This window comes from Trachurus japonicus, chromosome 4 (genome assembly GCF_045865225.1).
Source record: "Trachurus japonicus isolate A0001 chromosome 4, Traja_1.0".
NCBI classification, from domain to species: Eukaryota; Metazoa; Chordata; class Actinopteri; order Carangiformes; family Carangidae; genus Trachurus; species Trachurus japonicus.
The window spans coordinates 27026079-27047624 of NC_140910.1; the positions used below are offsets into that span (position 1 = coordinate 27026079).

At 39.8% G+C, this 21546-nt stretch overlaps 1 protein-coding gene across 2 annotated transcripts; it reads right to left on the minus strand.

The window, feature by feature from the left end:
• Positions 1-524: 524 nt before the first annotated feature.
• eeig2b (EEIG family member 2b) lies at positions 525-19862 on the minus strand. 2 transcript variants are annotated; one of them, XM_085775042.1, is made up of 11 exons: positions 19571-19862; positions 14138-14258; positions 12957-12986; positions 12424-12540; positions 11948-11994; positions 11203-11297; positions 7355-7453; positions 5712-5970; positions 2917-3053; positions 2525-2594; positions 525-1492 (listed from the first exon to the last, which is right to left on the minus strand). In XM_085775042.1, the coding sequence occupies exons 1-11, from the start codon at positions 19714-19716 to the stop codon at positions 1450-1452; spliced, it is 1164 nt and encodes a 387-aa protein (XP_085631168.1). In that variant the 5' UTR covers positions 19717-19862; the 3' UTR covers positions 525-1449. The 2 variants fall into 2 exon arrangements, with proteins under 2 accessions (XP_085631168.1, XP_085631167.1); XM_085775041.1 differs by having other exon boundaries at positions 7355-7456.
• Between the last annotated feature and the right edge of the window lie 1684 nt (positions 19863-21546).

Sequence of the window (21546 nt, forward strand, 5' to 3'; positions counted from 1 at the left end):
GCTTTCATATATACGTAGCTGCATTGCTTTAGCTTCATAGACTGTCAGTGATAGAAAGCAAACAAAATATAATAACTACAGAGTGCAGTGTCTAAATGGCTCCTGTGTTCAGCGTTAAACTCTGGTTTGTAGTTCAATTTAAATGCTTTAAAAAAGAATCTATAATTTCTACAGTATTGTTTGTACAGATTTGGGTTTCATCCGATTTTTTTTTTTTAAACCAAATACACTGTTGCTTTTTGCCTCTGTTGGGCAGATTAGTCCAGGAGGGTTTTACTACAACAGTCCTCAGCAGATCAGAGCAAACAGGGGCCTCGGTTGTTATGACAAGAAAGCAAAAAGTCATAATCTCCCATTCTTTCATTCAAAGTACCAACATAAATCTCTTCATTCATCCAGATAACAGAAAAACTGTGACTCAGTGTTTCCTCCAACACTGACTCTGATTGTGTGTGTGTGTGTGTGTGTGTGTGTGGAAGAAATGCAGGTTGACATCTTGTTAAGTGCAATAAAAGCTTTTTTCCCCAACTGATATAAATCTTTTTAAAAACCAAACGTCAACCTGCAGACGTGTGATATTGGGAGCCAAAATATCAGTGTAACAGCTCTGCTGCTAATGACGGGGAGGGAAGTCCTGAGAGCTGTCGCACGTCTCCTGCGGTTACAGCTGCTGTTAGAGTCAGAGGAGGGGAAACACTGTGTTACTACTAATACAAGTCGACTTAGCACACAACAAACACACACACAGGCCACGTTCACACATCATCCAACAGCTCGAGTCTGGCGCCTTCGTAGCAAAATAATCTCAGCTTCAAAACACCGACAGTCGTCAGAGCACCAACAACTGCAGCTTATAGGCGAATTAGTAAAGAGAACGTCCTGTTGGAGGACGTCTAAGACGAACACTGAGACAAAAGGAATGTATTGAAAACATATGGCATACTCCTCTTCAGTGTAGGTTTCCGTTTGTTTTTAGACGATGCACACAGACAGAGCCCGTCCTCCTGTGCTGCATTGGAGATGAAAGGTTGATCGTTTTCTTCCAGTCGCGAGAACAGTTTGACTTGGGGTTTGGATGCTGGGCGACAATGTTTTACCTCAGAAACAGAGTCCACACCCAGAGAGCGAGGTGTTGGCAGTTTTTGTACACGTTTGATGATGTTTGTTTTTTTTCTGAATTCACAGCTGTATGTGTTGACGTTGAGATGACAACCGTCCTCCTCTTTGCTTGTTTTTAAAAAATCTAATCAGGAAGCTCCTGTGTCAAGTAGCAGGATACGAACACAGGAGGGCGCTGTTGTCAACGGTTCACTGAGTGATCACGTCTCGGACACGGTGCTGATCAGGTAACGAGCTGTAGGAATGGAGATTAAAAATGGACACAGCCCTGTTTCCAGTTTGTGGATGTGAGCGGTGTCAGTCCGTCAGTAAAAGGAGGAGGCTGCAGGTCTAACGCTTCATCACCACCTGCTCGTACGCCCCGGCTCCCACCCTGTGAGCACAAGACGGGACACAATTAGCAGCCGTATGTGATTACAGAGCCAGACATTGGGTGGATTATCTGTCTATCTTATCTTATCTTATCTTATCTTATCTTATCTTATCTTATCTATCTATCTATCTATCTATCTATCTATCTATCTATCTATCTATCTATCTATCTATCTATCTATCTATCTATCTATCTATCTATCTATCTATGCATCTATCTATCTATCTTTTGATGCATCTATCTTTTGATGCATCTGTCGGTTTATCTATCTATTTATCTATCTATCTATCGATCTATCGATCAATGCATCTATCTTTTGATCCATCTGTCGGTTTATCTATCTATCTATCTATCGATCTATCGATCAATGCATCTATCTTTTGATGCATCTGTCGGTTTATCTATCTATCTATCTGTTTTGATGCATCTATCTGTCTGTCTTATCTATCTTTTGATGCGTCTGTATCTATCTATCGATCTATCTGTCTATCAATCTATCTATGTTTTGATGCATCTATCTATCTATCTTTTGATGCATCTATCTATCTGTCTGTCTCATCTATCTATCTTTTGATGCGTCTATCTGTCTGTCTGTCTTATCTATCTTTTGATGCATCTGTCTGTCTGTCTGTCTGTCTATCTATCTATCTATAGCAAAGAGCAAAACCAGCTGTGATTTTATCCTATTATTTGTATATCCATGTCCCAATATACTATAGCTTCTTCTCCTGTGCCACAACGCTCCATTTTTGTCCAAAAACTACTAAAAACACAAATCTTACAGACACACCTTTACAATATGTGACTTATCCTCTCATTATAATGAATGTGTGTATTTATTTTTAGACAAACCTCAACACTGTTCTGCCACAAATACTCATTTGTATCATCCACAGCTGAAAATACTCCCCTAGATAAGCACTCTTTACTCTCATTTGGATCTACCGCTAATGACCCATTTCCCAGATCATGTAACAGCGTGGCTCCAGGTCAGTGAGTATCTCGAGGCTCGTGTTGTGAGGCGAGGCTCACCTGGTGGGGAGGTGATGGCTTCCGAGGGCTGTGCTTCCCCCGGGCCCGACGAACAGACGCAGGCCTTCCTCTGAAACAGAAGCAGTTGTAGTAACACACAGTCAGTACAGAGAGCACCAGCATCCTCCTCCTGTATAATCCTTGTCGTGAGGAGAGCCCTGTTGCTAGGCGATCTATAAATAATTGCATATTGACAGCAGCTTTCTTTCCCCGAGCTTTGAGCAGGATGAGACCTTGGATAGGAAACAAAGTGCGCAGACTGACTCATGATGGGGTAACAGTAGACTGTCGAAATGAAACCAAACTACAGACACGGTGATTCCAGATGATATAAAAAGATTCTCGTCTGCGTTTTTGTTTTTTTTAATGTGTGTGTGCGATTCATAATTCACCTTCAGCGCTCGAGTCCAGCAGACTGGGCGTGAAATCTTGACTCTGAAGAATCTTTTCCACAACATCGTCTGCATCCACCCGCGTGTCGTCCATCCTCTTCAGCTGAGACTCCATGGAGTCTTGTTTCACCGGGTGTCTGACGGGAACACGAGGGACAAAATTGATCCAAGTGAAACGTGCGTGTACATGCATCAAACAATTAATCTGAATAAATTCACTGTGACATGCACAGTGAAGATTTGCAGGTCAGATTTGTTGAAAACAGTAGAAGAAGCTTTTCCTTCCGTAAACAAACACTGTCAAATTGCTCCTTCGCTTGCCCCTCTCCCCGTGTTTACCTTCTCTCTCGTACGTGCCTGTTGCTTCCAGTCAAAATGGATCTACAGTATATCGTGTGCTGCAAACGTTACTTTTGTTTCTGGTTTTCTCTTTAATGAAGCTGCAAGCACAACAGTTTCTACTTCTCCTGTGATGTACAGTATGTGAGGGGGCTGGCTACATCAGGACCCTCACATAATAGCAACGGTTCATTGACAAAACAGGAGCCTATGGATGAAGGTCAGAGGAAGAGAAATTTCTTTCCGAATGAGCCCATTCAGGTCAAAATGTTCCAATCACGTTCGGATTCAGCATTTATTACTATTTTATTCCGATTATTTGTGTCCATGTAAACAAACTACTAAATTTGACCACTGATGGTTTCCACTGCAAATAGAAATGCTCTTTGTTTCCTGAACTTAACGTTTTTATTTTTTATGCCAATCTGGAAAGTGGTCGACCAGGGAACCATGTGACTCTGGATATGATATGATGGATATTTAACTTGACCCATTGTTATCAAGTGCTTTGGTAGCAGCCACACACTTGACAGATCATCTACTTAGTGCTGCTAATGCTGAGAGAAACAGATCTGCTCCTACTTACATTAATCAAACTGTGAAATAGCTCATGTTTAAATCATGCTACACACTCATAGATGATTGTATATTGGACTTTACGGTGGCTGGGGAGTGCAAACCAAAATCAGAAAATGTCAAACACTTTTACAAAGCTTGAGACAGATTTACATTTTTGAAAACATTTTTACATATAATAGAAAATTACATTACCATAACCATAACACATTTACATTTCAGAAAACAAAACAAGCGCCGAGACAAATTTACAAAAGACATCAACCGGAAAGGGAATGTACCAAATCCGTGGTTGACCTGGAAGTGATATCGGCAGCGACCAATAAGAGTTGTTGCCAATCGAGTTCATGGTGACCTGATGGACAGCGATCGATGTGATCTGATCTGGTGGCCCTAAGTAAGTTTCTGCGATATAAAACTGGCAAAACATCACTCTGATTGACGACAACAACTCAAATTGGCCGCTCTCGTTATCACTTCAGGGTCAAACCTGGATTTGGTATCTTCCCTTTCCGGTTGATGTCATTTGTAGTTTTTTTTCAGGATTTTTTGCCACTTGTAAATTTGTAAAAGTGTTTTGCATATTGTTAAGTTGTTTTCTGAAATGTAAATGTGTTTTGGTACTGTGTAATGTAATTTTCTGTTATGATATGTAAAAATGTTTTCCAAAATGTAAATTTGTCTCAAGCTTTGTAAAAGTTTTTCACATTTTGTAATGTTGGTTTGCACCTCCCGGCCACTGAAGAGCTCTGAACCCAGCACATCGACACATAGTGAGCACTGAAGCTGCTGCTCACAAACACAATGAGCAGCCTTTTTTTTCTTCTTCATATATAAATAAGAGCCCTATTGTCGCCGCATGATGAAACCACAAATACTCTTCCGCTGCTCTGCGTCGCACCGTTTCACTGCAGGACAGCTGCTTCCTGAAATCTCTCACAGGCCTCAGGTGTGATTTATGTTGATAGTTTAAACTTGTTGACAATAACTTCCCCTCGTTTTGCACTCATGATTATTATCTTTAACAAATATTAGTTCACTGGCTGCTTGAGAGATCAAGTTTGCCGACCGCAAACTTCTCTGGTTGTAGCGACTTCAGCACAGACAGCGAGATAGAAAAACACTGCTGTCTGTGGAGCCAACCACCATCAAAAAAGTCTCTCATAGCCACAAATAATGCTCAGAACAGCACCAAACTTAATCAACAGTACAAACAGGGTCCCACCACATAATACGAGGCATCAAACACCTGCTGGCTTTGCCTGGTTTCTTTTGAAACACGCACCCACTGTCTCCTCCAGCAGCTTCCTACTAATGCAAAAGTCCAAAAGGTCCAGTACTGAACCCATCAGTGGTTGTCCTATCCCTTTCCTATCTCTTTCTAACAACAACTAGCGAGTGTTGACAGGGAAATGAACAAACTATCACAGTCAACAAAGCATGCTGCATTTTTGGATCTAAACGTCGCCGGACTCCTTACTAATCGACTTCTTAGCGCTTCTGCATTTGTAGTAAGCGGCTGAAGGAGAGTGATTGAGTTCTGTTTTCGTCTCTTTTCAATAGAAAGATAGATTCCTCGTATAATGTGCTGGGACCCTGTTTGTACTGTTGATGAAGTTTGGTTTTGTTCTGAGCATTATTAGTGGCAATGAGTGGCTTTTTTGATGGCTTTTGGGCTCGTGGCTCCATAGACAGCAGTGTTTTGTTATCTGGCTGTCTGTGCTGAAGTTGCTCTAACTAGAGAAGTTTGCGGTCGGTAAACTTCATCTCTTCAGGCGGGTGTTCTACTCCATCTCACGGTGCAATAGACCATAGGTTGAATTTACGCTGGAGTGTCCCTTTAAACGCCACCATGAGCAGAATTTACTTGACACACTAACCTGTTGAGCCGTTCACAGGATGAGGCGCTGCGTACTGGTGTGCCTTGTGGGTTGCTAGTGGTGGTGGTGGTGGTGGCGTTGGTGGTGTTTGAGGAGACCGGGTGTTCAGGCAGCGCAGGACACGGTCTGGACTCTCTGTCTCGGTCCTCGCTGGGTTCTGGGATGCTGCCGATGCCCGTTGAGGCGCTGCCCACCGAGTGGTTTCTCCGGTGGCTGAACTCGGACATGCTGGAGGAGCGGGAGTGACCTGTGCTGTAGCCTGTTATGGACGGACAGGAATTACAAGACGATGTAGTTTATAGCAGTTCTTAATTTAAAAAAAATTACTTCTGGAGTGACTTGACATTTTCAGGTTTAACTGATCTGACATTTCCTCTTTAGCTACTTCCACCAGCCTAATGATACTGATCGTCAGTTTTGTTAAGTAACTGTACAGTAGTTTTAATGTAGCTTTGGTAATATAAGACATTTATGTGGTAACAGCACCAGTGCTCAGATCTAGAGCTGCAACAATTAACCGATTAATCACACAATCGATGATTAAATCAATCGTCAACTATTTTGATAGTCGAATAATCAGTTTGAGTAGTTTCTCAAGAAAAAAAAGTCAAAATTTTCTTTTTTCAGCTTCTTAAATGTGAATATTTCTGGTTTCTTTGTTCTTTGTTCTTTGTATGACAATAAACTGAGTATCTCTTTGGTTTGAGGACAAAACAAGACATATGAGGACATCATCTTGTGGTTTGGGAAACAACGATTGACATTTTTTAACATTTTATTAACCAAACAACTAATCGATTAATTGCTTAAATAATCGACAGATTCATCGATAATGAAAATAATCGTGAGTTGCAGCCCTACTCAGATCTGTAGTGATAAAAAGAAGATACATTTGATGTGATATGCACATAAAAGTCCACTTATTGGTTCATTAATGGACGGCAAATGTAGAAAATGATACAGATTTACTAAAACATCAAAATTAAAATACTACTTCATGAATCAATGATCAGCAATTCAAGTTTTTCAGTTCAAATCAAACTCATTTTGATGTCCTGTAGACCTTGCAACTTACTGCAACTTGCAGTGTGTTTAATGATTTAGCGGTTCAGTGGAGCTGCGGTGACACCCACACACTCACGTGCTCTTCGTGTCTGCAGTGAAGCGTTTAGAGCAAGTGCAGGTCTCAGAAAACCAGTTCATCACGGCCGTGAAAGAGAAAACTTCACTCTCACTGAGACAAGGTTCAGATAAATCTATCAAGAGTTACTTGAGGCAGGAAGCTGGTTTTCAGACTCAGAATTAGAGGGCCATTAGAGCTGTTCTCACTGCATCTCCACTTCCTGTGATCTTTTATTACAGTCATCTGATCTGACTCTAATGGAAACTCGAGCCTCGGGTCTGACCTGCTCTGCTGAAGTGTCACTGGAAAAATAATTTTATCACTTCCCTCCTGCTTAGTGAAAGGGTTTCCTTTAGTTTGATCTTAGACACACATTTCCTCCAGTAAAAAGTGATTATATATGTAATAATTTGTCATGTAGCTAAAGTTGGAAGCAAATAGTTTTAAGTTTATCAAAACAATTTTAAAAATAAAGGTTAACTAAATATGTTTTGCTTTTTCGGACACCTTGTCTCCTTACCTGAAAGTTTGGACTGTTGGCTGGCGTAGCTGGACGTACGTGAGTGGCCGCAGCCCGCAAGATCATCAGAGACAACCGGACACTTCCCTTCTCGACTCTCTGCTGAACACAGAAGGAAACAGAGAGAGGGGAATAAACACTCCGTCTGTTCTACTGCACAAAACAATTTATCATTTCAGCAAAAATTTCTCTTCCTTGCACAGTTAGAGAGAGAAAGTAAAAACGAAACCTGGCGACCCTCAGCTGAACAAAACGATCCAAACCGTGTCTAAAGTGAAACATTTGTGGTCGACTGTTGCTAAGCAAAAATAAAAACAGCAACACAATCAAAACATGAAAACACAACCAATCACCTCACACCATGTGTTATGTTTGCAAAATGTCAATTATGTGTGTCAACAACACACTTTTCAAGTTGGACTGACACAACCAGAAACAAAACTGTGAGCATGTTGTTCATATAAATGAGCTCCACTGCGCTCCGGTCTGTCTGTCTGTCTGTCTGTCTCGGTCTGACGACTTTTCGATTTAAACAACAAACACAAACTCATGTGGAGAACATGATGATCTGTCCTGCGCAGCCTGGACCTCATCAATGTGCAGCTTATCGCTGTCAGCGGCAGAACAACAGAGAAAACTCCCCTCTGCCTCCCACACACACTTTCCCTCAGTTCAACCTCCCTGAGCTTAATGAGCGAGTGACCACAGTTGGCGACTGTGTGTGCGGACTCGACATCACTTCTCCTCAGGCAGAAATAATCACATTCAGAAGAGCAGCCGGGAATCACAGGGTGACTCCTGATGTGATGCCATCAACACGATATTTGGCCCATGATAACGACTACGTATAAGAGCTCAGGAAAATCACCTGCAACACACAGAGTCTGTGTGACCGAGGAGGGAAATGGTCTCGTCCTGTTACAACACAGTTTCTGCCAGCTGAGGAGGAACAGTGTGTATTAAGGCTGCAGCTATTGATTATTTTCTGTAATCGATTATTCTACCTATTATTTTATCGATGAATCATTTCATTTCATTTATTAAGGACTACACACAAAATACTGTGTGGCAACAAACATCTTTATACATTTAACATACATAAACAGACATCAACGTCAGACCAGACATTTTACATGCAGACTATACATTTAACACAGACGGATTGATCGAGTAATCTAATACAGTGTTTTGCCGTATTAAATTGCTATATTAAAAGGACGTGTTTGCAAATGAACAATCAATAATTGTGATGTACTGATAAGCTTACTAAATATAATATCTGTGCAATATTTGTGCATCTTAAACTCCAATCTTTACTCTTATTAAGCACCTGATAGTTTGATATCTACAAGATTTTGGTGCCATCAATGGTGTGAGAGAGAGAGAGAGAGAAAGAGAGAAAGAGGGAGAGTGCCTGTATAAAAAGAGGAGTGTATGTTCTTGTTTGTTTTAGGCCAAATGACTCCAACAAAAGACTAATTAAATGAACACAGCAGAGTTTTATTTCGTTTCCTTGAGCTAATGTTAGCAACATCTTTTTTTTTTTCAGTAACATCTTAACCAGCCGTCAGTATCGACTCAAGTTCTTAACCAGTTGTTAGAAATTCACTGTACGTTCTCACCAGCGTTCATCTCGATGAGCGAACACAATAATACACATGTTTACATTGCGTTACGTTACGTTGCCTTGTGTTGGAACTGCTCAGTGGACTTGACTGGACGCTTTCAGTTTCACTGCTGCTTTTTTTTTTTTAAACATGTGCAGCAAGAGGAACACGTGCCATCATTTTAATGTCAAGAGACTGAGCTGTCAGAAAGATTTCAGAGTTCAAACGTCTGCAGAGACGGGTCAAACATGACCAGGATACTGATTTACCCCCAATATGTTGGAACTAAATATTTGGCATCTCCCCAAGTAAATACTAAATCACACTCTTATGTCAACTTTACGGATCATTTACTCCTGTGTAGACTTTAATAAGGATTTTATGCAAAATTATGAGGAGAACATTTATTATTAAGAAAAATAGTGATTCTAATGGGAGTTATCTTTGACCCACTTATGGAGGAGTGTAATTTAAAATGAGCCCCTGCATCTGCATGATTTAAAAAAATAAAATGTCTTGCTCCTGTTTGTCTGAGACGATGAGGAGACATGAAATTATCTCAAACTAAGATCTGATCACACACGAAACAGCACTGTACCTGCACACACACACACTGAACAGGCAGCAACAGAGACACGATGATGCTGACAGGAAGGAGCAACGTGTACAGCAGACAAATACACATGTAGTGTGCACATGCAAACACACACACAACCTCAGCAAACACAAACTTGCACACAGTCCTATTTTTAACCATGTAAGAGCCTAAAGGGTCAGAGCAGATTGTTGTTAATCTAGAAGAGAGCGAGTTTAAATTATACATGAAAGAGCTGCACTACACTCTGAAGCTTCCAGGAGGAACGAGCAGGCGTTCAACACTCTGATGCGTTCACACATGAGCTCACACAAAAAGAGAGAGAGAGAGAGGGTGAAACAAGGGAGACAAATGTAGCAGAAAGGGACAGCTGCAAGAGAAATATTTTCATAATAGTGGATGGGGGATAAAGAGCGGCTGCCGGTGACATGAACCGGAAATGCATTACACTCACACACACACACACATCCACGGAAAGATTCTTATATAGGTTACAAGATTAATATCAGCAGATTGTCTAAAATGCCTGCCAATAGTGATCAATAGAGCAAAATATAAAAGGTTTACATCAGATAATGTAGATTTTAATGTTAGCTAGTGAGGCTTTCCCTCTTGTGGCTGCTTCACAATAAAAGCCTTCCAGTCATTTATCCATATAAAACTTTAAATACTGTAGAGCAGCAGCAGCAGGTAGTGCTCAGTTTGTATTACTGTACCACTAAGGACTTAATTTGCTTCCAGACTTGGTAGTAACTCAAGTATGGGCTGCAATATATCAAGGAGTCAGAGGTTGTGTTATAATTAATGTTAAAAGGTAATTAATAAGCAATAGTTTCTCCCTGAAGGTAATACGTTAAGTAAATTATGCCTCTTGAATCTTGAATTATGACTGAAATGTTTATTTATTTATTTATTATGCCTTTATTTCAAACATGTAAGGTAGTGTAAAAAGAGACTGACAGAAGACAAAGCAGACAACAAAAAAACAAAACAAATAGTAATGGAAAACAAATACAATTCATTAATTATATTCTAGTCTTAACATGCTTGAAAGGGAGTAGGAAGAAGTAAAAAAAACTTATATAATCCTACCCCCATGTCATTTTTATCATATTATCCTATAATGATTATTAGAAAGAAATTAAATATAATATATAGAGAAAAAGAAAGAAGTGTAATGTCTTCATCCTCAGTGGCTAGACCTGACATCTACACAGCTTCATAGAACAGAAACTGAAGTTAAGCGATGATGTAATGCTGGGAAAATCTAGTCTTGCACAGTGAGCTCTCTCTAGTCTCTACAGTGTGCTGCTGACTCTGGGCCTGTCTACAGTGTATGACTGTGCAGATGGGATCTATCCTATTTCAGCCTTGTGACACAATCCAAAACGCTAGGAGCAATGAGCATACACTGTGTATAAAGAAGAAGAAAATGTCTTTATATACAATCTGTGGTTGGGGGAGGAGTATTTTATATTTTGAGGCCGTAAGGCAAGTTAGTTGGAAATTCATCTTTCATTTCCGTGTACATCTAAATTATACCAGTGCTCTTTCACCAGGTCTCTCTCTGTAAATGTTTGGAAAAGCAAATGGCATGACTAAGCAGAGCAGAGCAGTGTAATGTAACGTGTTGTGGCCAGTCTCACCAGAGCAGCCTTTCTGTGAGTCTCCTCCTCTCCTCTCCTCCAGCAGGCTCTCTCCGTCACCCTGGATCCCGATCACTGTGGCTGTGGAGGGAGGCCTAAAGGACAGAGGAAAGACGATGACGCTTTATTTTGCCTTCTTGTATTTCAGCGTGTCAGTTCCTAAAATCAATCTGAGGAAAAGGCAAAAGCCAAGAGATGAAGACAAAAACTAGGAAATAAGGAGAAAATATTCAAAGAGAGGAGCGTTCAGGTTTTGACACAGATAACAGATGACTGAATAATTTTTAGGTCAAATGAATAAAGCAGCATTTCTCTCTGTACTGATACTTTGACTGAAACCAGTTTCTATTGGAGGAACTGGTACTTTCAGAGTTATTATCTTGATTATCTAAGAGTTACTTACACTTGCATCATCCTGTATTGTTTGTTTTACATGAAGCGTTCCCATCACAGTGTTAACAGCCATGACAACCACAGCTTCATAAACAGCCCTCAAACAGAGATTTGTTTTAAAAGGGCTCTCATAAAGACGGAGTAACATGAAGTAATCTGGTTTCTCAGAGGCACCACACATATCCACATTTGGGAAGGTTCATTGTCGTCCAAGAATTTCAACTAAGACAACAACAAGTCTGACAAATGACACCGACCCCGACTGAGCCAAGACGGTGTCGGCTGCAGACGACACCAGATTCATCACCATATAAAAAAAAAAATAAGGCAGAAAAATGTGACTTTCACTTACGTTTTAAAACAAGGATCTCCTGACATGAGATGTGTACTGATGATAACCTACGACAAGAGAAAGATTCATGTTAATTGATGCTGTTAATACTTCAAAAGTCATAGGAAAGCTGTGCATTAATCCGCTGATCTTAAAAAGCTATAGAAAAAACGGCACCCATTGAAGAATTGAAAATATCACATGAGGATTTCTGACTGTATTTGCTTCTGTAGAGGTTTGTCATACACAATTCAACATCTTCCAGTTATTTTCACAGATGACACTGCTCTTCTTTATGCCGTTTTTATCTCTGGCTACAGATAAATGGACTACCTGGGCACCTGGCCACTGGTGCCGGCAATGCGAGATGTTTATGCAAAAACCTTTCCCCTGCCTCCTTGCCGGTTGAGAAAAATACCATGCTTATATTCAAAACAGCGGGGTATTCTCTTGAAGAAGGCAAATCAGGTGCTTTCCTGGCGGCGCCTCAATGTTACCTTGAGAATGGAGTTGTCCTGGCGAGTATTTTTGGTATCATAGCCTTCGAGCAGACATCTGCGGGTTGTATTCCCTGAGCCGGCAAACTCTGCTAAATTCAGATCTGCAAAACCGAGCTGAAGGAGAAAAGAGTGACATGAGGTGAACTTTGTTTTCTCTCAGGAGACTGATCTTTCGCTAAGTCAACAATGTGACAATCTAGAGATGTGAAAAGACACAACTCAAAGTGAGAGAAACTATGAAACTGTTGACACATCTTTAGAAATGTCATGACAAGCTGAAGAAACATTCTGCAATTTTCACATTTGGGGGATAACAATAAAGTCTAATATAATAATTATAAACATACGGTAATAACTTGCAAACAGTGAAAGAGAGAACACATGAGATAACGAGCCGACCTGCAGGCAGCGAAGGCCATCTGTTTGCTATGGGCTCACAAGGCTAACTACATCAATATGGATGATTACTGTAAATGTAGGTGAGGGTTCGGGTATGGGGGTTGGAAAGCACGAGTATGTGAGCATGTTACCTTTGCATAAGCCTTCCCACCCTTCAGCTCCTGGAGAAGAGGAGAAAGACAAATATTAAACACTGAACTTTAAAACTTCATTATATCAAAAAATTTCATTAAAGCGATGAGAGCCATTACCATCTTCCTGTTACATGTGTTTGAGAGCTAACCTAATTCTAAAATAATTGGTAGGAAGTTAGACTTTATGGCACCAAATTAAAAAAAAAAAAGATGAGAATATAGAATAGACAATGCATGTGCACCAACATTTCCACACATGAAATGTTATTTATAAAACAATAATGGGATGTGACAGTGTGCACATCTCATGCATGCAGTTTTCTAGAGCCAGTTGTGGTTACAATGATGAGGAATAAGATGATAGATGTGACGTAAAACACTTTGTTAAGGTGTTTTTCAATCATGGTGATGAATGAGATGTTGACAGATAAATGAATAGTGTCAGGGCTGTAAATCACAATGGTTGAGAGCTGCTCTGGTGTGACAGCAGGATGATTAACCTTCCTCTTGTGAAATGTGAAGGGCTTTTCAGGTTTAAAATGCATAAAAGTACCACATACATTTGTTTATTGTATCAATACTTTTTGACTTTTTCCACAAAATTCTAAAGTGCTCTGGTTAAAATTATGACATTTGTGTTGTTAGGGTCCATTTTGACCCGGTTATAACGATAAAAACAAAGAAAGCATTTCGGTGTCCATTTAAGGTGGAAAAGAGGCTTGTGTGTTTGATTCCATGAGATTTACTAAATGAACCAGGCATACATGCAGCTTTAAAACAAAAATAATCTATGTGCATAATTCTGTCAGAGTTTTTAGTCATGCATCTTCACAGACTCTGATTCATTTTGAGAGACAATGTGGACAAACAATATGCATTGAAATTCACCAGAAACCTGTTCAGACTCATTTGTTTCTACATCTTACTGCTGTTTTTCATCCCTTACAGGATGTCAAGGACAAACTATGAGAAGTGAAGGGTATAAGGGAGAAGATTTCACATTGATGAGTCTGTTTTCTTCACAACGCTGTGCTTGCTAACTGCAGTTACAGAGCTCAGGTTTCAGTTTGCCACAGAAAACTGAATGTAACCAACACCAATTTTATTTTTACACTGACATCCAGTTTTTTTGGTAGATTTAACTTTGCTCACTGTATCTCAGCAGCCACATACTGTACCTTTCTGACAGACACACGACACACACAGGGGTCCAGTACACCTGTCCCTGCGTTGGCGCTCATCTTGCAGGGGAAGGAGAACTGCTTCCTCCATCGAACACAGTTGGCCTGCACTGGCTCCCTGTAAGAGGAAATCACAAACACTTCACTCAACACACGTTCAGGTCAAATTATATGGAGCATGGATTGAGCGTTGTGTGGATATCACACACTTTAAGACGAGCAGCTTTGAGAAAAACACAGAAAAGAGTCACAAACACAGAGCAACAACAGGATTTCATTCTCCATGGACCTCAGCATTTCACTGTACAACAGAAAAACTGCTTCCTTTCCTTTCGCGGTTTGGAAAATTCCCACTATAACCACTGATTAACTGTTTGGCATAGTATCAGAATCATAATGCATCGTGTACTGCTATCGGGAAGGGAGGTTTATTTCTTCAAAGTATAATCAAAATTGCAATTTAGCCAAGTGTGGATTCCCAAATCACAGGAGCTGCAATATTTTCTGATAAAAGGTAAAATATCTCACATCTTTGTTGCACATTGTTTGCACCATAAGTGTATAACAAATCATATTCTGCAGACACATAAGAACATATTATCTGGACAATAAAATGCAAAAATAACCATTGTAGGTTAAATCACACTAATATCTGCAATCAAACTTTAAACCCTTTTGCTTGTGACTGAAAAGCCTCTATAGAACAGGGTATTTGAGACTCTCTGTGCTGGAAAGTATCAAAATGTAGTATTTATTATATTGCTTCTTATTTAAATACTCTCTTCACACTTTTGTAAAATGGAAAGAAAAGTTCATGTTCTTACAAGCTGGTTGTTCAAAGAAACGTTTCGTATCTGTTCCAGAACAAAAAGTATTGTATTCACTAGTATCAGGACAGGAGGTTTAAAGAGAGACACGCAGTCTAACTCATGCAGCACTATCCACTACCACACACAATGTCATTTCTCCAATTTAATATCACTATTACATAACAATGAAAACCACTCGAGTTGAATGACCACCGGATTAACCGTCCTCAGGCTCCTCTTGTTAAAGACTATGGATTCAAACTGCCAATAGAAGCTTATGTGCTTATCCTTAGATTTTCTCTGGCCACTTAATAAATGATCTAATTAACTCTGGTCCCATTTTCACCTATTGATTAATTTAACTGGCTGATCTAAAGGTTATAGCGGTGGGTGGGTGGGTGTGGTTTCTATCGGCATTAATATAAGGGGAACTAGACAAATGCACATCATCCTCTGGCAGCCAGGAGTTAAAATGATTGTGAGCTGTAGCTTTTTCTGAGTGAGAAGATGTGATGTGATGAAGTGAAAGAGAGAGAGAGAGAGAGGGAGAGAGAGACGTGCGTGGGCAGCATTACGATAGCCCAGATGGCCTCCCTTTCACTGGCATCGTCTTCTCTCCCACTCACCTAACCATCTCCCTTCTGCTGAGACGGCCCACACGCCATTCATTTTGATCGACTCTGCTGGATTTCAATACAAGAAGGACAAATCTGACAAGTGTATTCATCTGAAGTAGAGACAAAAAACACATGTAGAGAAATAGTGCAAGGACTGTTGATGACATAAGACTTCTACAATGCTGTTGAGATGGTTGAGATTGACCGTATGTATATACAGGCTGATTTTACACAGAAAAAAAAAAGAAGCAGCAGACATGTGATCATAGCTTTGCAAACGCTGACTTCATCCTGAGGCCGAGAAATATCAGAGTGAACTCCCAGAGTCGGAGAGGGAACTCCCAGCCAGCTGGACACTCTGTGCTTCAGGAATTCAGGCTTGATTACATGAACTGTAGCTCGCAGCACTTCTCAGCACAGCAAAATCCTATTAGTGAGCGTGAGTAAGTCTAGTTTTAAGGCACAAGCTGCAGTCGTCACTCTCATCTCTCTACTTGGGTCACATATCTTGTTAAAATACAGATGTTCTACTTCTTAAAAAGGCAGCTGCGGTCACACTTTACACATTGGTCAAAGTCATAGTCAGTGGACCGAAATTATGTTTCTCTCAGACCTTTGGTGCAGACAATAAACATTTAAAATAATCTACAAATCTAGATATAGCCAGGGCATATAAAACTAAACTAGAAAGAAAAAGAAAATATACATTAAAAAAAACAGTAGAAGGCACAATAGCATTAAGCATTAACTGTCACAACAAACAGAAAACAAATCTGTGATTTTGAGATAAGATTTGAGGTACCGGTAAGTGCAAGGCTGCAATGAAACAACAAGTCTGAATTTGTTCATAAAATGTTATATTTCCAAAGAAGTAAACTTATATAACAAGAAAAACGTGTTTGAGGCTGAAACAATGGCACAGCCCTGATGACAAGCCACCAAAGGGAAAAAACGGCTAATAAAACAACAATCTGAACTTCCCTCACACTCACAGTTGGGATGACTCAAATGGTGTCAGAGGAAATCTAGTTCAGGGTGTCTAATAAATCAAACCGCTGCAGAAAAATGTGATTCAACAACTCTCAGATTTGTGATCTTCTTCTTCAAAGCAGAATCTATAGGCAGAGACATAAAAACAAAAGACTGGAGCGTGAAACACGACAGAGGCAGAGCAGGATGTTTTCATTAGAGTCTGAACTTCACTGTCTGGGTTATGGGATTAAAAGAACCTCTTATAATCTGCCTTGATTTGATTTAGCTGCAGAGGCTGCTCACAGAAATATACGGAGAAAGAAAACCAGAGCTATTTTAAATGCCATGACCTTAGATGCATCCTGATTCACAAGGTCCGACTCCGGCTCACACTGGACCTTTCTGGTTTAGGGCATTTTATAAGAGCTACTTACTGTACCAAACAGACGGCTTGTTGTTATATAATCGGGGTGAAGCCATCTAATCCCCACAACCTCCCTCCCAAAACAATGCTTTCCCCTTTGTCCACTGTGAGAAAAATGGTCTCATTTCTGAGTCAAAGCACCAACAGGTTACAGAGGAGAGAGGACTATTATGTCTTTGTCTCCCCTTGACAGCAGTAATAGCATTATTACAACACTGCTGTTGCCCCCAGGGTGACACTGAATTATCATATAGTAATTTCCTTTCATTGCTAATTATCTCTCTTCTCATTAACAGCTCTTCTTTTTTCTTTTTTTACAGCCTGTAGTTTTTGAAGTACCACAGATCTTTCCTTTCCTTTGACACACCCTCAACACCACCTGTCATCTTTTTGTTAACTAATTAGTAACTGGACACCATTCATTTAGCATTGAATAACAAATAATTACACATTAGTCATTTATATTTCTCATACAAGACATATTGATCTTGTAATTGCCCATGTTTAGTTTAGTTTAGTCCTAGTAGCACTCACTGTATCAGACACTGGTTGTTTCTTTATGCATTAGCTTTACGAAGCCAGCTCGACTTTGCCGCTTGTCTCAGTTTTCCAGTGACTGACTGGCAGGAAAATGACACATCATGTACAACTGGCCTGAAATAGCAGGGAGTTCACGACAATAGTTATTGTTCAGTCTCAGCTTCTTAGTTGTGTGTGGTTTTGCAGCTTTCCTGTGTCTTATGCTGTGAGGTTTTATAAATCTGTAATGGTCACTTTACACATATAAATCAAATGATTCACTGATTTACTGAGAAAATAATCTGTAAATGTGTCAAAATTTAAAATAATAGTTTGTTGCAGTGCTACATATTTATCTATAATGGGTCATTTGTGGGTGTTAGTTTCCAGTTTAACTGTGGCTTGTGAGTGACGGCTCTTCACAGGTTACTGAGGAGATGATTGTCTTTGCTCGTCTCAGCTTGACAGCAATAATAACATTATTATAACACTGCTGCTAAACCCCAGGATGACACTGTACAAGTCATTTCATTTCATGTCAAACACCTTGCAGGCCCCTGAGACAATACATTTATAGTTTCACTTCTCCCTAAACTGGAAACACGCTCTACCAGAGCTGCAAAAATGTATGGATTTATTGATTATTAGATAAGGAGAAAAATCTATCTGCTTTATTCTGAAAACTGAATTAAATATTAACTTTTTCTTGCTTCTCGAAGCTGATTATTGACTTTATCAAACGTAATGACATTTGAGGATATTTAACCTCGGTCAGCGGGGAATTATAATGCACATGCTTACTTATTTATCAATCTTGTACTGTATTGCAAAACAATTACTAGAACCTGATCGATAAAGACTACAATCGCCAGTTGCAGCACTTTACACTTGTCATTCATTTACACTATCCATCTTGTTCTACTGTAAGTTACTTTTGGGGCTATACAGCTATGCACTTTCATGTCCATTATTGACATGTCACATGACATGATCACTTATGATCAACAACAGGTAGATAAAGCAAACACCATCCTTCTTCTCCCACCTATGTCCATGAAGCGAACGAAGCACTAGCTTACAGCCCCAAAGAGCTATTCACTTTTATAAAATCTATAGTGCGTAACTTTTGTCAATCCCTACAGAAATCCTGCATAATTACAAAAACCTTTAATATAATTGTTGTTGTTGCACTTCACATTGTTGTTGCAGTTAATAAAAAATAAAAAAGCAGATGACGTGCTTACAGAAAATGCATTGTCTAACTTATTAGTTTATTATTAGTTTTAGTAGCCTATGCCTAGATGATCGTCAGTAGTGGGATACTGGTAGCTACCATTTCAGATTAAAAACCATATGGGTAAAAACATGCCAGGCTAGGATGATGATGATGATTCGTAATGACAGATTAGAAAAATGAAATAAGTTTGTAGCAGGTGTGGCTCAATACCCAGTCTTACTGGCTGTAATGGGCCCTAATATAACATTTTGCTTAGGGGCCCCATAGAGACTTGCACCGGCCCTGTTAGACACAGGACACAGAGCACTGATTGAGTTACCGTACTGTATCTCCACAGGAGTCACATTCAGCTTCATGGCAGTCACGTGACTGTCAAGTCAATCAATCAATCGATTCCACAACCCCGCGAGGAAGTTCGCTCGTGAAAAACCACGACACGACCAGACGTCGTCCTCCACTTGAACACGACTAATTATCGGACATTTTTGACCATTAGTTCTTACATTCAGAAAAGGTTTAGCTACCCGGTATATCTTATTCAGTCAATGTATTGTAATGTATATTTTAGTATATCCAACGTCTCCACTCGGTTAAAATAGCTTCGACTGAACGGTAGGTACAGTTTGAATTTGAATAAACGTTTAAGAACAAAACGTTAGTGTCAGACGGTAACTGACAACCGTTGGATGGGTTAACGTTAGTTTAATGGTGTCGTGTGCTATGGTTGTTAGCAACAGTCGTGGTTTACCGGGCTGAGCCCAAAGGCTGAGTAACTGAAAACAGCTCCTGTTGAGGTTTTTTTAAATATATATAAACCGGTTATTAAAACCCCAAAGCTGCTCACTCACTCACCGGGAGGACTCCTCGGAGAAGCCGCCGTCCAGCAGCCTGACTTTACAGAAGAGGACACCGTTGACAAAGGGGATCGAGGAGAGCTCGTCCAGCTGGAAATCCACCTTGAACTTGAATTTCTTTTTCTTCATCATCATTAAATCCATACACAGGGCTCAGTGGTGGTGTAGAGATGAAGATGCTGCGATCTCGCCCGTCGCTGACATTACAGCCCCATTGTGTTGTGGCACAGATACAGTGTGAGTGTAGTGTTGTGTTGTGTTGTGTTGTGGGAGGAGGATGGTGAAGCTGCTGCTGCCGCTGACAACGGTCACGTTGATGAAGCGAGGAAGGACTGCTACTTCCTGTATGGGGTTTTCAAAATAAAATAATTTATGAAAACTGGAGGACACCTGTAAAGCTAGATAGCTCTCTAGATAGACTAATTAACAAGACGCCTCATTATGTTCATGCCCTACTTCTTGAGGTTAGGTTAAGTAACTGTATTAGTACCTGTAGGTAGATTTGTTTTGCGAAAGGAGGGCAACACCATTTAAAAAATACAAAATAAAAGGACGTTAAGACACAAAGACATGGACAGAAATCAAAGGCACTGATTGTGGTTCAAAATCAGAAAATACATACTCCATAAAGATGCCAGTGTAATATAACTGTGACACATGTTAGGAGGATGACACAGGGAGCAGTGAATAAGTTGAAAACAAAATCTACCGGTAGATGAAAAAAATAAAATAAGTTAAAATACATAAATAATGAGCTAAACGTAAAACTACTCTTACTTACATCGTGGTGTGAGAAGTTTAGCAAATTAAAAGTTTAGTAAAGACTCAGGATAAACAGCTGTGACAGACGCCTCAGCTCCAGTGTTATTATGCAAAAAAGGAAGAAAAAAAATACATTTTTAAGTAAGACATTTTCTCCAAGTGATCCAGGTTTGAGAAACACAAATGTTTCATGTCACAAAATGATAACAACAACAGCAAAAAACAAAAAGTTTGGATAGTAAAGATCAAGATTACAGTTTTTTCTATTGCATAGATATATGTGCTTTTATTTTGAAGAAAGCATTACTTTACCGGATGTACCGTGGTGTCAGCTGTTACCTTGACAGCAGCTCAGTGACGCCGCCTCCTCCGTCTATCGCCCCCTGACGGTCAGTCACGGCCACTGCAGCAATAATAACAACAAAGTGAAACCAGCTGCTGTCACACAAACATTTGTCACCACCTTGTGGTAAAATGCAGCCTCTGCTGTGAGAAGCACTTGTGAAGACAAATATTTTACACATTTTAAATTGTGTGTTTGTTTTTTATTACTATTTCAAAAGCCACCCGTCACATGTTATTTATCTACCCCTTTTCCTGACACTGACACACCACACATTAAAAATGATGATAATAATAATAATAATAATAATAATAATAATAATAATAATAAGTAATTTTGCATTTGGAAACTTTTAAATCCATCGTGGGATTTTAAGACTTATAGTGATGAGTTTGCAAAAATAGATGATAACAGGAAAATACCAGTTGAATCAATCAATAGATCCACCTCTCTATATCTCTCTCCTTCAAAGTAAAGGTCCCCCCCAATTAAAACCTTCTGGACATGTTTTGTTTGGACCAGCTGCCAGATTCCTGCGAGTATGACTCACTGAACCAGAAACAGATATACTCACATTAACTTGTACCGTGGAGCTCCCACTTATGGGAGCAGGGATTATACTACATATGAATACATGATCTGAAGCCTATCCGTGCGTGAATGTGTGTGGGTGTATGTGTTGTAGCAACACCATAACAACAACTTTTAAAAAAGAAAAAGAAAAAAAGCGGACAGTAGAAGCTTCAATCAATGCATTAAGAAGGAAACTTCAAAATAAAAGTTTCCCCATGAAACAATACACTTATAGTAACAGTCCGTGTGTGTTGTTGCAGAAGGGTGTGTCCCCTCAGTGTGTGTGCGCAGTAAAG